The sequence below is a fragment of the Episyrphus balteatus genome, chromosome 1 (assembly GCF_945859705.1).
Source record: "Episyrphus balteatus chromosome 1, idEpiBalt1.1, whole genome shotgun sequence".
NCBI classification, from domain to species: Eukaryota; Metazoa; Arthropoda; class Insecta; order Diptera; family Syrphidae; genus Episyrphus; species Episyrphus balteatus.
The window spans coordinates 131,078,686-131,095,495 of NC_079134.1; the positions used below are offsets into that span (position 1 = coordinate 131,078,686).

General features: G+C 30.7%; 2 protein-coding genes across 2 annotated transcripts; both read right to left on the reverse strand.

Annotated features, from left to right (window-relative positions):
• Nucleotides 1-1,144: 1,144 nt before the first annotated feature.
• Nucleotides 1,145-2,015, reverse strand: LOC129906446 (phenoloxidase 2-like). The gene is made up of 3 exons (XM_055982228.1): nt 1,909-2,015; nt 1,583-1,844; nt 1,145-1,518 (listed from the first exon to the last, which is right to left on the reverse strand). Exons 1-3 carry the CDS (start codon nt 1,958-1,960, stop codon nt 1,311-1,313), a joined length of 522 nt encoding a protein of 173 aa, XP_055838203.1. The 5' UTR covers nt 1,961-2,015; the 3' UTR covers nt 1,145-1,310.
• Nucleotides 2,016-6,562: 4,547 nt separating this feature from the next.
• LOC129906445 (phenoloxidase 2-like) lies at nt 6,563-9,336 on the reverse strand. Its single transcript, XM_055982227.1, has 8 exons — nt 9,066-9,336; nt 8,829-9,001; nt 8,585-8,765; nt 8,069-8,518; nt 7,718-8,011; nt 7,326-7,656; nt 7,001-7,262; nt 6,563-6,936 (listed from the first exon to the last, which is right to left on the reverse strand). The coding sequence occupies exons 1-8, from the start codon at nt 9,243-9,245 to the stop codon at nt 6,729-6,731; spliced, it is 2,079 nt and encodes a 692-aa protein (XP_055838202.1). The 5' UTR covers nt 9,246-9,336; the 3' UTR covers nt 6,563-6,728.
• Between the last annotated feature and the right edge of the window lie 7,474 nt (nt 9,337-16,810).

Here is a 16,810-nt window from a genome sequence, read left to right on the forward strand (position 1 = left end):
CAAAAGAAAGGACTCTTTAGACTCTATTCATAACTGAAAACCAAAAGTTTGTAGGAGTTCGGGTTGTTGAATTATTTGCAATCCAAATATTTTTTTTTCATTCGGAAGCAGATATTTTCGGATCCAATTCCCGAAAAAAGTTTTGGTTAACAGATATGAGATCACAATGAATTGGCCTATGCATTCAGCTAATAAAATTACAAATTTTTTTTTTTAAAGATTTTCGAAAATTATCCAAGGGGTACCCCTTGCCTAAAAATTCGGAATTTAAAAAAATTTTCTCCAAATCCATCGAATGAGACATCAAAAGAAAGGACTCTTTAGACTCTATTCATAACTGAAAACCAAAAGTTTGTAGGAGTTCGGGTTGTTGAATTATTTGCAATCCAAATATTTTTTTTTCATTCGGAAGCAGATATTTTGGGATCCAATTCCCGAAAAAAGTTTTGGTTAACAGATATGAGATCACAATGAATTGGCCTATGCATTCAGCTAATAAAATTCCAATTTTTTTTTTTTAAAGATTTTCGAAAATTATCCAAGGGGTACCCCTTGTCTAAAAATTCGGAATTTAAAAAAATTTTCTCCAAATCCATCGAATGAGGTGTCAAAATAAAGGACTTTTTAGACTCTATTCATAACTGAAAACCAAAAGTTTGTAGGAGTTAGGGTTGTTGAATTATTTGCAATCCAAATATTTTTTTTTTCATTCGGAAGCAGATATTTTCGGATCCAATTCCCGAAAAAAGTTTTGGTTAACAGATATGAGATCACAATGAATTGGCCTATGCATTCAGCTAATAAAATTACAATTTTTTTTTTTTAAAGATTTTCGAAAATTATCCAAGGGGTACCCCTTGTCTAAAAATTCCGAATTTTAAAAAAATTTCTCCAAATCCATCGAATGAGACATCAAAAGAAAGGACTCTTTAGACTCTATTCATAACTGAAAACCAAAAGTTTATAGATGTTCGGGTTGCTGATTTGTTTGCCATCGAAATATTTGTTTTTTTTTTCATTCGGAAGCATATTTATTTTCGAATGAAAATGTCGAACCAAGTTTCGATTCATTTTCTTTTAAATGCATGTGTATTTAACAAATCATATTATTTTATATCTAAAAATAAACACAAGTTTTGGAATGCAAATAATTGTTTTTTTTTTTTATTGAGTATATTAGGTGGGTTATATAATAATAAAGTATAGTAATACAATTGAAAACTTTTAAAGCTATGATATTGGGCTAAAATTATTGAGTACGTGCTGAAATAGTATTATCTTCTCATGTCTTATCCAGTTCCAAAGTTTATCTAATCTCTATTCTTTTGTCTGTTAATATGCTTGTTAGAAAACACAATCTTAATAGGTGTAATTGCCATATTAGGATATTGATTTGTAAATTCGCCAAGATTTCCAGAACTAATTGGTCTATCAAATGGAAAACCCATTGAACGTTTGTCTGGATATAATTTGTCTTTAAGTCCACAAAATGATTCTGCATCTCCACAAATACTTGGTCTAATAAAAAAAACATTTCTTAAATTGTTTCAGACTTGAAAAGAACAAAACAAAAAAAACTTACCCATCATTCGTTTGTATAACTTCATCACCCGTATAATCCGAAATCATACAATACAAATCAAATTCCATTCCTGATGGAGTTCCTTTTGGCAAAAGCATATGATCTGGCCATCCACAACCACAGAAACGGAATTCAGATAAAGCAGCTTGATTCTCAGCTGTTTGCTGATCTGATGGAATCGTACGACGGAATGAACGTTCAAATGGAATGGTAATAGAAGATTCACTTGATCGACGTCTAATAGTATTTTCACCAGGATTTACTGAAAATTGAGGAAATTTTTGCAAATACATCCAAAATCTTGGTATATTTTCAAGGAAACTTACAAGTAACTGTAAATTTGTCCAACTCAATTGCCATATTTTTGATTTCATTCATCCTTAACGGAGCACCACGTTCATCTGCTTTCGGACAAATGAAAATTCGGCATGTTCCCCTTTTTTTTTTTTTCATTCGGAATCCAATTCCCGAAAAAAGTTTTGGTTAACAGATATGAGATCACAATGAATTGGCCTATGCATTCAGCTAAAAAAATTACAAATTTTTTTTTCAAAGATTTTCGAAAATTATCCAAGGGGTACCCCTTGTCTAAAAATTCGGAATTTAAAAAAATTTTCTCCAAATCCATCGAATGAGGTGTCAAAATAAAGGACTTTTTAGACTCTATTCATAACTGAAAACCAAAAGTTTGTAGCAGTTAGGGTTGTTGAATTATTTGCAATCCAAATATTTTTTTTTTCATTCGGAAGCAGATATTTTCGGATCCAATTCCCGAAAAAAGTTTTGGTTAACAGATATGAGATCACAATGAATTGGCCTATGCATTCAGCTAAAAAAATTACAAATTTTTTTTTCAAAGATTTTCGAAAATTATCCAAGGGGTACCCCTTGTCTAAAAATTCCGAATTTTAAAAAAATTTCTCCAAATCCATCGAATGAGACATCAAAAGAAAGGACTCTTTAGACTCTATTCATAACTGAAAACCAAAAGTTTGTAGGAGTTCGGGTTGTTGAATTATTTGCAATCGAAATATTTTATTTTTTTTCATTCGGAATCCAATTCCCGAAAAAAGTTTTGGTTAACAGATATGAGATCACAATGAATAGGCCTATGCATTCAGCTAATAAAATTAGAATTTTTTTTTTAAAGATTTTCGAAAATTATCCAAGGGGTACCCCTTGTCTAAAAATTCCGAATTTTAAAAAAATTTCTCCAAATCCATCGAATGAGACATCAAAAGAAAGGACTCTTTAGACTCTATTCATTACTGAAAACCAAAAGTTTGTAGGAGTTCGGGCTGTTGAATTATTTGCAATCGAAATATTTTATTTTTTTTCATTCGGAATCCAATTCCCGAAAAAAGTTTTGGTTAACAGATATGAGATCACAATGAATTGGCCTATGCATTCAGCTAAAAAAATTACAAATTTTTTTTTCAAAGATTTTCGAAAATTATCCAAGGGGTACCCCTTGTCTAAAAATTCCGAATTTTAAAAAAATTTCTCCAAATCCATCGAATGAGACATCAAAAGAAAGGACTCTTTAGACTCTATTCATAACTGAAAACCAAAAGTTTGTAGGAGTTCGGGTTGTTGAATTATTTGCAATCGAAATATTTTATTTTTTTTCATTCGGAATCCAATTCCCGAAAAAAGTTTTGGTTAACAGATATGAGATCACAATGAATAGGCCTATGCATTCAGCTAATAAAATTAGAATTTTTTTTTTAAAGATTTTCGAAAATTATCCAAGGGGTACCCCTTGTCTAAAAATTCCGAATTTTAAAAAAATTTCTCCAAATCCATCGAATGAGACATCAAAAGAAAGGACTCTTTAGACTCTATTCATAACTGAAAACCAAAAGTTTGTAGGAGTTCGGGTTGTTGAATTATTTGCAATCCAAATATTTATTTTTCATTCGGAAGCAGATATTTTCGGATCCAATTCCCGAAAAAAGTTTTGGTTAACAGATATGAGATCACAATGAATTGGCCTATGCATTCAGCTAATAAAATTACAAATTTTTTTTTTTAAAGATTTTCGAAAATAATCCAAGGGGTCTAAAAATTCGGAGTTTTATAAAAATTTTCTCCAAATCCATCGAATGAGACATCAAAAGAAATTACTCTTTAGACTCTATTCATAACTGAAAACCAAAAGTTTGTAGGAGTTCGGGTTGTTGAATTATTTGCAATCCAAATATTTTTTTTTCATTCGGAAGCAGATATTTTGGGATCCAATTCCCGAAAAAAGTTTTGGTTAACAGATATGAGATCACAATGAATTGGCCTATGCATTCAGCTAATAAAATTACAAATTTTTTTTTTTAAAGATTTTCGAAAATTATCCAAGGGGTACCCCTTGCCTAAAAATTCGGAATTTAAAAAAATTTTCTCCAAATCCATCGAATGAGACATCAAAAGAAAGGACTCTTTAGACTCTATTCATAACTGAAAACCAAAAGTTTGTAGGAGTTCGGGTTGTTGAATTATTTGCAATCCAAATATTTTTTTTTCATTCGGAAGCAGATATTTTGGGATCCAATTCCCGAAAAAAGTTTTGGTTAACAGATATGAGATCACAATGAATTGGCCTATGCATTCAGCTAATAAAATTACAAATTTTTTTTTTTAAAGATTTTCGAAAATTATCCAAGGGGTACCCCTTGCCTAAAAATTCGGAATTTAAAAAAATTTTCTCCAAATCCATCGAATGAGGTGTCAAAATAAAGGACTTTTTAGACTCTATTCATAACTGAAAACCAAAAGTTTGTAGGAGTTAGGGTTGTTGAATTATTTGCAATCCAAATATTTTTTTTTTCATTCGGAAGCAGATATTTCGGATCCAATTCCCGAAAAAAGGGGTACCCCTTGTCTAAAAATTCGGAATTTTATAAAAATTTTCTCCAAATCCATCGAATGAGGCATCAAAAGAAAGGACTCTTTAGACTCTATTCATAACTGAAAACCAAAAGTTTGTAGGAGTTCGGGTTGTTGAATTATTTACAATCGAAATATTTTATTTTTTTTTCATTCGGAAGCAGATATTTTCGGATCCAATTCCCGAAAAAAGTTTTGGTTAACAGATATGAGATCACAATGAATTGGCCTATGCATTCAGCTAATAAAATTACAAATTTTTTTTTTTAAAGATTTTCGAAAATTTTCCAAGGGGTACCCTTTGTCTAAAAATTCGGAATTTTAAAAAATTTTCTCCAAATCCATCGAATGAGACATCAAAAGAAAGGACTCTTTAGACTCTATTCATAACTGAAAACCAAAAGTTTGTAGGAGTTCGGGTTGTTGAATTATTTGCAATCCAAATATTTTTTTTTCATTCGGAAGCAGATATTTTGGGATCCAATTCCCGAAAAAAGTTTTGGTTAACAGATATGAGATCACAATGAATTGGCCTATGCATTCAGCTAATAAAATTAAAATTTTTTTTTTAAAGATTTTCGAAAATTATCCAAGGGGTCTAAAAATTCGGAGTTTTATAAAAATTTTCTCCAAATCCATCGAATGAGACATCAAAAGAAATTACTCTTTAGACTCTATTCATAACTGAAAACCAAAAGTTTGTAGGAGTTCGGGTTGTTGAATTATTTGCAATCCAAATATTTTTTTTTCATTCGGAAGCAGATATTTTGGGATCCAATTCCCGAAAAAAGTTTTGGTTAACAGATATGAGATCACAATGAATTGGCCTATGCATTCAGCTAATAAAATTACAAATTTTTTTTTTTAAAGATTTTCGAAAATTATCCAAGGGGTACCCCTTGCCTAAAAATTCGGAATTTAAAAAAATTTTCTCCAAATCCATCGAATGAGACATCAAAAGAAAGGACTCTTTAGACTCTATTCATAACTGAAAACCAAAAGTTTGTAGGAGTTCGGGTTGTTGAATTATTTGCAATCCAAATATTTTTTTTTCATTCGGAAGCAGATATTTTCGGATCCAATTCCCGAAAAAAGTTTTGGTTAACAGATATGAGATCACAATGAATTGGCCTATGCATTCAGCTAATAAAATTACAAATTTTTTTTTTTAAAGATTTTCGAAAATTATCCAAGGGGTACCCCTTGCCTAAAAATTCGGAATTTAAAAAAATTTTCTCCAAATCCATCGAATGAGACATCAAAAGAAAGGACTCTTTAGACTCTATTCATAACTGAAAACCAAAAGTTTGTAGGAGTTCGGGTTGTTGAATTATTTGCAATCCAAATATTTTTTTTTCATTCGGAAGCAGATATTTTGGGATCCAATTCCCGAAAAAAGTTTTGGTTAACAGATATGAGATCACAATGAATTGGCCTATGCATTCAGCTAATAAAATTCCAATTTTTTTTTTTTAAAGATTTTCGAAAATTATCCAAGGGGTACCCCTTGTCTAAAAATTCGGAATTTAAAAAAATTTTCTCCAAATCCATCGAATGAGGTGTCAAAATAAAGGACTTTTTAGACTCTATTCATAACTGAAAACCAAAAGTTTGTAGGAGTTAGGGTTGTTGAATTATTTGCAATCCAAATATTTTTTTTTTCATTCGGAAGCAGATATTTTCGGATCCAATTCCCGAAAAAAGTTTTGGTTAACAGATATGAGATCACAATGAATTGGCCTATGCATTCAGCTAATAAAATTACAATTTTTTTTTTTTAAAGATTTTCGAAAATTATCCAAGGGGTACCCCTTGTCTAAAAATTCCGAATTTTAAAAAAATTTCTCCAAATCCATCGAATGAGACATCAAAAGAAAGGACTCTTTAGACTCTATTCATAACTGAAAACCAAAAGTTTATAGATGTTCGGGTTGCTGATTTTTTTGCCATCGAAATATTTGTTTTTTTTTTTCATTCGGAAGCATATTTATTTTCGAATGAAAATGTCGAACCAAGTTTCGATTCATTTTCTTTTAAATGCATGTGTATTTAACAAATCATATTATTTTATATCTAAAAATAAACACAAGTTTTGGAATGCAAATAATTGTTTTTTTTTTTTATTGAGTATATTAGGTGGGTTATATAATAATAAAGTATAGTAATACAATTGAAAACTTTTAAAGCTATGATATTGGGCTAAAATTATTGAGTACGTGCTGAAATAGTATTATCTTCTCATGTCTTATCCAGTTCCAAAGTTTATCTAATCTCTATTCTTTTGTCTGTTAATATGCTTGTTAGAAAACACAATCTTAATAGGTGTAATTGCCATATTAGGATATTGATTTGTAAATTCGCCAAGATTTCCAGAACTAATTGGTCTATCAAATGGAAAACCCATTGAACGTTTGTCTGGATATAATTTGTCTTTAAGTCCACAAAATGATTCTGCATCTCCACAAATACTTGGTCTAATAAAAAAAACATTTCTTAAATTGTTTCAGACTTGAAAAGAACAAAACAAAAAAAACTTACCCATCATTCGTTTGTATAACTTCATCACCCGTATAATCCGAAATCATACAATACAAATCAAATTCCATTCCTGATGGAGTTCCTTTTGGCAAAAGCATATGATCTGGCCATCCACAACCACAGAAACGGAATTCAGATAAAGCAGCTTGATTCTCAGCTGTTTGCTGATCTGATGGAATCGTACGACGGAATGAACGTTCAAATGGAATGGTAACAGAAGATTCACTTGATCGACGTCTAATAGTATTTTCACCAGGATTTACTGAAATTGCAAGAAATTTAGGGAAATGCACAAAAATTATTGGCAATTAAAAAAAAAACTTACAAGTAACTGTAAATTTGTCCAACTCAATTGCCATATTTTTGATTTCATTCATCCTTAACGGAGCACCACGTTCATCTGCTTTCGGACAAATGAAAATTCGGCATGTTCCCTTTCGATTACCTCCTGAATTGGTCACTCGAATGTCATATGAAAATGGAGCATATTGCAAATGGGTGTATCTTGCATAGATGGCACCATTTGGTCCAAAATCTAATCCAGCACCGATATCAATATCAGAATTTTGCCAATAAGTAGCTAAAGTATTTGGAGTAGTTCCCTTGGCTCTGATTTGTACAGCAATGGAATCTACACTAACTCCATTGAAACCAAGCTGAAGAAAAATGTGAAAATATTTTAAACATGTTTTGAGCTAAGATGACCTTAAAACCTACCTGATTATTGTCATAAGCTGGAAGAAGATCCTTGAACTTGGTGAAAATTTGATCAATAAACGAATGCCAGCGATAGAAGATTGGATCTCTCATAGCTGTTGTTACATCACCCATCACACTGATATCTTCCCTGAACCTTGCATCGGGATCATGAGCTAAAGATATCAAGTTATGTCCCATATTGTGAAGATTGCCATATAATTGCCTATTAACTGTTAGTGCAGAAGCTTCAATCAAGTCGCCTAAGATATCAATTCCCCTAACTTCGTCCAATGGAATTTGTTTGTTATTACGCTAAAAAAAGTTATTTTGTTACCGAAATTTCCTCATTTCTTTCAAATTTATTCTTACGTCAACAACATATCCCTGATCGATAGCTTGATGAATTCTATCAGCCCAACGTTCCACTTCAGTGATTTCAATAGTATTGTCGACACGTTCAACATTCCTTAGAGACTGTCCAGCAATACGAGCTGGGAAAGTTCGGTTGTTCAAACTGCTTAAAATTTTTGGGAAGTAGCCTTCTGGGATGGCTTCACGTAAGTTATTTAATAACCTTGCTCGGGAAAGTCCATTACAGAAGCGATCAACATTGTATCGGGCAATGATTTGATGATGCATGTAGTAGAAAAGTTCACCACGACGATCTTTACGAACAACTTCGTCAGGTCCTTCGCCAGGATATACTAAATGCCAATGCCAATGATGCATATTTACGCCGATATCTTCACGGAAGTAGGCCAATCGTTGTTCTTCTTCGCGATCAGAGGCAGTAAAGTTTTGAGACATGTCAATAGTCATCTAAGATTTTTTGAAATTATGTTTTAGAAAAAAAACGGTCTTTTTTATAATTTTCGTCGTACTTACCCTATCACCAGAATTTTTAATCAATGATCCTTCCGTTCGGGCATCTTTGAAAAGCGATGGTTCAATAAAGTTGGCTGGGAAAATTTCAGCAACTGGTGGAATTGGGACCATTGAAGTGTCCTTGCGATGTGCCACTGCAATGGAGTAGCAATATTGGAACAACATTGGGTTGACTCGGTCCCTAAACAAAAAATTAAACAATGAATTAAAAATGACTTCTTTTCGAAATAAAAATCAAACTTACTTAACATAGACTGCCAAAGAAATAAAAGTTGAACGATCCTTGGCATCCAAGAATAACTTTATCAATTGTCCAGCAATTCGCTTATGTTTATCAATGAAAATATAGAAATTCTCCTTTAATCCGATTTGCTTGGCAAAGTCTAAATTTGGCTTAGCAATGTCACGAATGGGGATCTTTAAAAAAATGCAAGTTTTGTCAAAATTGTTTCATAAGAAGGAGGTCCTTGAAAAAACTTACCCTAACATCAACATCATCACCAAATCGACTCTGAAGCTCAACTTCAACTCCACTAAATCTATCAGTGTAGAAAGTATCTGGGACATCAAATGCAGCTTTGCCATTGTCTCGAGAAGTGAAGACTGGTTCTAATGGTCGCTGGAAAAGCAATTCCAATGCCTTTAGTTCATTATTTTCCATGTTTAGAAATTAAAGTTTTTTGTCCTTTAAAAATGAGAGATTTCAAGTCCAAGTTTGCTGAACAATATGGCACAGTTAATTGATAGTTGATGAAATTTGGATTCCCCTTTTATAGCTAAAAATGAATAGGTTTTCTAATAGTACCTATATGAGCTTCTATTTTTATTATATCATAAATTCTAAAACCTTAACACATAATTCGCTATGCACTACCGCAATCATGATAAGAAATTGGGGCATTTGAAATTATGTTAGACGTTAGAAACTTTTATAGATATACACTCAGCGCCGCATGTTTGTGTACATGAGAAAAATTCAGAACTAAATATTTTTACTCGATATCAAGAAAATACTTTTTTGTGTCCTCATGATTGTATTTACATAATATGTTTGCATGTCCGCATAAGTGTATGTATCCCCACATGCCCGCATGTAAATTGAATTTTTAATTCGAATTTTTAACTGTCACATAATTCTAATATATAAAAATCTCATGTCGCAGTGTTTGTTAGTAAACTCCTCCGAAACGGCTGAACTAATTTTAATGAAATTTTGTACACATATCGGTTAGGTCTGAGAATCAGCCAACATCTATTTTTCATACCTCTAAATTGTTAGGGTGGTCCAGCCAAATTTTTTTATATCTTCTTAGGACGATGTTTTTGAAATTATTTTTTTATGTTGGGAAGTCTGAGAATCGGCCATTCGACCAACATGAATTTTCATTATGATAAAATGGTTAGGGTGATCCAACCAAAAAAATTTCTTTAGGTATTTTTTTGGAATGATTTTTATGAAATTTTGTAAATATATAGGGTAAGTCTAAAAATCGAAAAGCATTTATTTTTATACCACTAAGTAGTTAGGGTGGTCCAACCAAAAAATTTTTTTATTTATTTTTTGAATGATTTTTATGAAATTTTGAGGGTACATCGGGTGATTCTAAAAATCGGCCAACATCTATTTTAATACCATAAATGGTTAGCGTGGTTTACTCCAATTTTTTTTGAACGATTCTTTAAGTCCTGGCTTCATATTATTTTCAAGGGGTTCAAAAAAGTTAGTTTTCCAACTCATATGAATAGCCTAAATTTGTAATATTTCATATTCTAAATAAAGGAACTTTAAGCCTACAAACATCAATCTCGATAGTGCGATCAAAAAACCCAAAAACACATTCTTTTATTTATGAAGACCTGTATTTTGATGTTGTGACTCGATTTTTTTTTTTTGGAAAACATTGACACACTCCAAAATTGGAAGTAAATAGCAAAAGAGGCGTAACGAAGTCCGCCGGGTCAGCTAGTTATCTATATAAATTTGTTTTTGATATTTTGTACTTTCTTTTGCCTGTGTTTCGATTATACGTAGTTCAAGCTTAATAAAAAATTTTTCCTTCTATTTGTGAAAAAAAAAAAAAAAAAAAAAAAATAGAAAAATCAATTTTTGCAAAACAAGTTTATGATTTTTTTTAAAATTTTGTTTTGATAAATATTTTCTTAAAAACGGCATACCAACATTTTTTGTTGAAAATATAATACAATTTTTATTTTTAGGAATATATAAAAAAAAAACCCATTTTCTATCGATATACGGCACGTATGCGATAATTGTATATGCTAACGTAAACGTCATAAAAAGATATGTAAGCAAAAAACAAAAATATAGATCTATCTTGGGAGTTCTGGGATTCGAATCCCAAAACAGCTCAATACTTTTTTTTTTTAAGAAAAGACAAATTGATCAACGGTCTTACACCCTACTGACTCTATACACAAGGGCGTTTAAAAAAAAAAATTGTTTTATTTTCTCGGAACCAGGCTCAAAAGTCCCTGAAAATTTGAGCCCTTAATATTAATGTTAAGTACTTCCGCATTGCACTTTTCTATTTCCCATAATAGTCCAGTAATTTTAGGTTTTATCTGCGGAAAAATTCCTATTGGGCTGAATTTTGGTATACCCCTCCTCTACGGCTTTGTAATGAAGATGTGAAAAATCGACATTGATATAGTGCCGGCGTTAGTTAGTTATAGAGGTCAAAAGGTCACGAAAATCAGTTTTTTTCGCATATATCTCGCGACCTGTTGCTCGGAGGTTAATAGGGGTCTGTTGAAAAATTGTTCATCATAAAATTATCTATACAAATATTGTTTCATGCATTTTTCTGTAAAATCAACCGTTTTCGGAACAGATCGATTTCAAGCATTGGCATAATCCGGGCAGATTGGGGTTAAAAATGCCTAAAATTATTGGGCTATAAGAATAACACTGGAAATTTTGTTTTATACTTCTGATTCTTATATATGTAAGTTATAACTAAAAGATTTTTGTAGAGAATTAACCGCTGTACAACATGCATGTCAAACTTGCGGTACGCGGGCCGCATGCGGCCCACTAGAATAACTTTCCGGCCCTCTACATATTTGATTATTTTGAATTTTAAATTTGTATGGGAACTAAAATATATCTTATTATGAGATAGTTTTGACCAATTAAAATTCGATATTTGGTAAAATTTATCTCGATCTGCGTACCAGGCTTAAGGTTAGGTATAGGTAATTTATATTTTCTGTTCAACGCATATTCACATCTCTTATTGCATATAATAGTATAAGTTATAAAACATTTTTATTAACATGATACATGATATCGATTTATTCTTTAACGCCCGATCGAATAAAATCAAAATCAAAATGTGTCGACCATAGCACGTTATTGTAGGCGCAACTGTCGATCTTAAATTATTTTTTCCAAATCAAGACAAGTTTTTGGAAAATCACACCTCCTGGCTAAAAGGGTAAGGGGGGCTTGCTATTATAGCATATAGAAATTCTCCCTGCTATACTATTTTTTTTTTGTCTCGACCCAACCTACACGCTCTAGCTTTTTGGCAAATTCCTCTTGAATCACCCTGTATAGGAAATTCAATAAATCCATTTGATACACAAATTTTTGAAATGGTGGAGAATCATTATAAGTATTTTCATACTTTCGCCTTCAAGGTAGGTACAATAAAATGCGAAGATAGTGCTGTTAATAGTTTTCGTGAAGTCGAATACTTCGCTGAAATTAAAAAGCGTAAGCGTAAGGGGTACAAAGTTTTGCACCTCCGATTTTTGTACCAATTATATTGGCACCCTTCATGCAATAAAGCATTCCACAAAAACTATTATGCCCAGGAACAAAAGTCATGTTTTTTTCATAATAAACTGTATTAATTCTCTACAATTCTGCATTTTTATTTATGTTTATTTCATTCTCATTTCTTTTTAATTAGTAAAAAAGTAAAGCCGTTCTAAGTTCATGAAAAAAGTGCAAAAAATTCAGTGTTCCCAGTAAGGAGACTGAATTTGGTAACTGTCCGTTTTTGATTATTTTTTGAGTTTTTGGATGAAGATTTATTTTTTTTAGCTTAAGAATATAATAAATTAAATGTTTTTAATTGTTTTTTATGTAAAAAATATGTATGTTCAAATTAATTAAAAAGGGGTGTCAATAATTATAATTGCTCCCATATAAAGTAGTGGTTTTATTATTGGCAGGGGGGTGCAAATAATGCGTGCTTTAGGGCATCAATAGTTGGCACTACCAATAGTTGTACCTTTAAGACTGCCAATAACACTGTGCTACAAAATAAAAAAAAAAAAAAATACACCCGAGAAATAACATAGTGTAGGCTGTTCGTATGGTCGAATAATGCATAAAAAAATTTTTGTTATATTTTTGGAACCCTCCATTTTTTTTTTTTTTTTATTTACAAAAAACCATTTTTACAGACTTTACGATGTAATCTATCAATATCTCAGTCATTTTTTTAACAATTCTCAATATTTTATATGTTTTTGGAAAGAGGATTTCCTTTTGAATGATGTATATAAGTCTATTGGTTAAACAAATTAAGTGTAGGTTTTTATCCCATAAATCTTGAAAAAGTGATTTTTTTCTCAATTTTTTCAACTTTACCCAACTTTTATTGCACAATCAAACAAACAAAAAAATAAAGTAAGGTTATATTCTGAAAGAATATTTATTTAGGTACAAATTGGTGTATTGTTTTATTGAATTTGACCAAAACTGCGGAATATAGGCTACTTTTTAGTAACTAGAAAATATAACAAATCATGATGTGAATTGAAAGGTGCACAATAGGGTGCTCGATATTTTAAAATAATTGGAATTTGTATGCTCCTAAGATCTATGGTTGGAAATAAACTAAAAAAAATATTCGACATGTTTCAAGTCTCTAACTTCATTCTAACCCGTGCCGCGAAGCGGTTGAAGTTTTTTATGGGAATAACATGGGGTTTCTTGGACCTAGTTCGATCAATTTTATATTCCAGCCAAACGATTTGTTCAAAAAATTTAAAACTTTAAAGACTTAAACTTTTTAAGTGTAGCTATCATGTGAACATTTTTCAGATTTTAAATTGTTATATTTTTAGAGATTTAGCTTGGTAAAGAAAACCATTTTTTTCAGACTTTTTCAAAAATCTCTTTTAACACGTTTAATGCCAAAAAATTAAAAAACATACCAAAAACATATAAAATATTGAGAATTGTTAAAAAAATGACTGAGATATTGATAGATTACATCGTAAAGTCTGTAAAAATTTTTTTTTGTAAATAAAAAAAAATGGAGGGTTCCAAAAATATATCAAAAATATTTTTATGCATTATTCGACCATACGAACAGCCTACACTATGAAATTGGTCGGGTGTATTTTCAGTGTCGCACTGTGTAATTATACAGTGTATCAGTTTAAGTTTATTTTTGAAAAATGTTGGAAAAAGAGCTGAAAAGGATTGATTAATTTGCCAAAAACTCGTTACAGACGATTTGTATGTGATTTCCAAGACCCATTTTTATTTTATTTTAATATCTCGTTCTGAACGGATATTTCCTTTATAAAGTTTTCGAGATATTCCAAAAATTACACTGGTCTACAAAATTTAATTTTTTTTTGGTGTGGACACTTAAATATACTTTACTATTATAGGTTTTTGATGTGCTGAACTCGAATCTGAAGTCAGAAATATCCTATCAGCTCCTGTTTTTGAAATATTACCGTTTGAAAGTTAAAAAAATCGTGCTTTGACTTATTTTGCAATTTACAAGATTTTCTCCACATGAACCAAAATATACTTTTCTGTTTCTTCTGTGCTGAATCCGAAGTCAAAAATATCCTAGAAGTTCACGTTTTTGAAATATTTCTGTTAGAAAATTCAAAAATATCGTTTTTTTACCACTTTTGGTGTTATGCCTCAATTTAAAGAAATTTTTTAAATATAAATCATATAAATCTTTCAAGACCTGTTTAAATCTTTGCAATATCTTTTTTATTGCGCGAGATATCTTAAAATGAAGTAAGTGTGTTTGGATTAATTTATCAAAAAAGGAGATGAAAATGTGATACATTACAATAAACCATAAAACTGACGATATCTCGAACAGTAAAAAAAATATCGAAAAGATTTAAAAAGTTCTTGAAAGAAGGAAAATAGTTCTAACAGAAACCGTAATAAATTGTATTTAAAAAATTTTCTTCACATAAAACGTTAACCTCAAAAGTAGTTATTTTTGCATCTTCTAACGTAATATTTCAAAAACGGGAGCTGATAGAATATTTCTGACTTCAGATTCGAGTTCAGCACATCAAAAACCTATAGTAAAGTATATTTATAACTCCCTTACAATGTTGTCAGATTGTCACCATCTGTGAAGAATTTCATCATCTCTCTTTATGTTGTCGAGTACGAGATCATTTTTGAATTTTATACAGTTCTTCCGGTTTGTCTTGTCAATCTCAAATTCTCTAAATAAAAATTAATTTTAAATCAAAGACTCATTACTTCAATCCTCAACCTTGAAATAAATACTTGAAAGATAAACGTTTTGCTTTTAATACCACCAAAATATTATAAAACAATCTGGTCACGCGGTAATGTTTACTTTTCTATATCAATATAATATGTACTTTTAGCATAAAATCCAACCACATCTTTTTTTCGCAAGCCAATATTTATCATTTCATATCAGTGTTGAAGAAAAAAAAAGTGTTCCACTTAGATAAAAAAAAATGTATATCCAAAACCATAAAAATTTAAAAGCCTATATCGCAGTTTTGTCAGATTATTTGGATTTTTTTTTTCCAGAAATATAAAATAAAATCGATTACGCCCCATCTGCCGTCTATACACATTGATACAAATTAAGTACACATAAGCATTGTTTGTCGACACATAAAATATCCAAACATATCAACAACGACAACAACAACAATCGTACCTAATGGAGTTCAAGTCAATAAAATTAAATGAAGTGAATGTGCGATTAAAATCGCAGAATCACTTGGGTGTAAATTAATGTGTAAGCTTCATTATGGAGCGCCAGCTAGCGCCCTATAATGTGGTTATGTTCGTTATGATAAGAGAATTTGATTTAATTATAAAAAAAAAACTTAAATCAAAGATTGTTTTGCAGTTTTTTTACAATTCTGTTTTTTTTTTTTTCTTTTTTGCTATCAATCATTGAACTTTGAAAGTAAAGCTATACACAGAGAAAAATATGACCCGCTGAAAACTAACAGATTGCCATATTGTTTTACCGTCCATACATTTCATAAGGAAATCTTATTAAAATCAACGATTAATAAGGTTTTTTTAAGGAGATTTCTTATTATTTTTATAGAGAAAATCTTATTAAAATTTGACTGAAAAGTTGATTTTTTTTGCAACTTAGCACTAGAACAAAAATCGCGATCAATATTTTCATGGCAGGTTGGTTCAGGTGGTAAGGTGGGCGACTAAAGATTTGAAGTCTCCAGTTCGATTCCCAGCCTGGTCATCTTTTTTTTTATTTTTTGCAGATTTTAAAACAATAAGGAAAACCCGATTGTTTTAATAAGGTTTCCTTCTTGGATGAAAACCATAGAGAAATCTTATTGTTTTTGTTCTATTTTATGTGGTCTATTTTTCTCTGTGTACATATTTGATATGTAACGAAACGGAAATAGATTTTAAACTATAAATTTGTGGCAAGATATTGATATATTGAGACTTCTACTTCTAATCCATTATTTACCAATTGATGGAAAACTATGCATTTTTATGACAAGAAATAATGACAAATAAAAGGATTCTTCAAATTATCGTAAAATGGTTTCAAGGACAAGCTAACGAACCATATTCTCTTTCAATGTCACAAATTTTACTTAAGGAAATAAAATAAAATGCACGACTGGGTCGCACGTACTTGCTTTTTCATTTCAAAGACTTTTATGCTAGTTAAATTGTGGAATATAAGAGATGCCTTTATATGAATTTGAAAGAAATTTGGTTGATGTAGGGAAAGGGGACCATGTAGGGCAAATTTTCTTTTCTTATTTGACTTTTTTGAGAAAAATTAAAAATTCAATTTTATTGCAATTGTTAGAATTTTACGTATGCAGAATTTAATCAAAATCGATAGAGCAGTTTTCGAGTAATTTGTTATAATTTGAATATTTTGTATTGGAGGTACCTGCACGTTCTAGGCAAAAAAAAAAAACAACATTCAGAATATCATA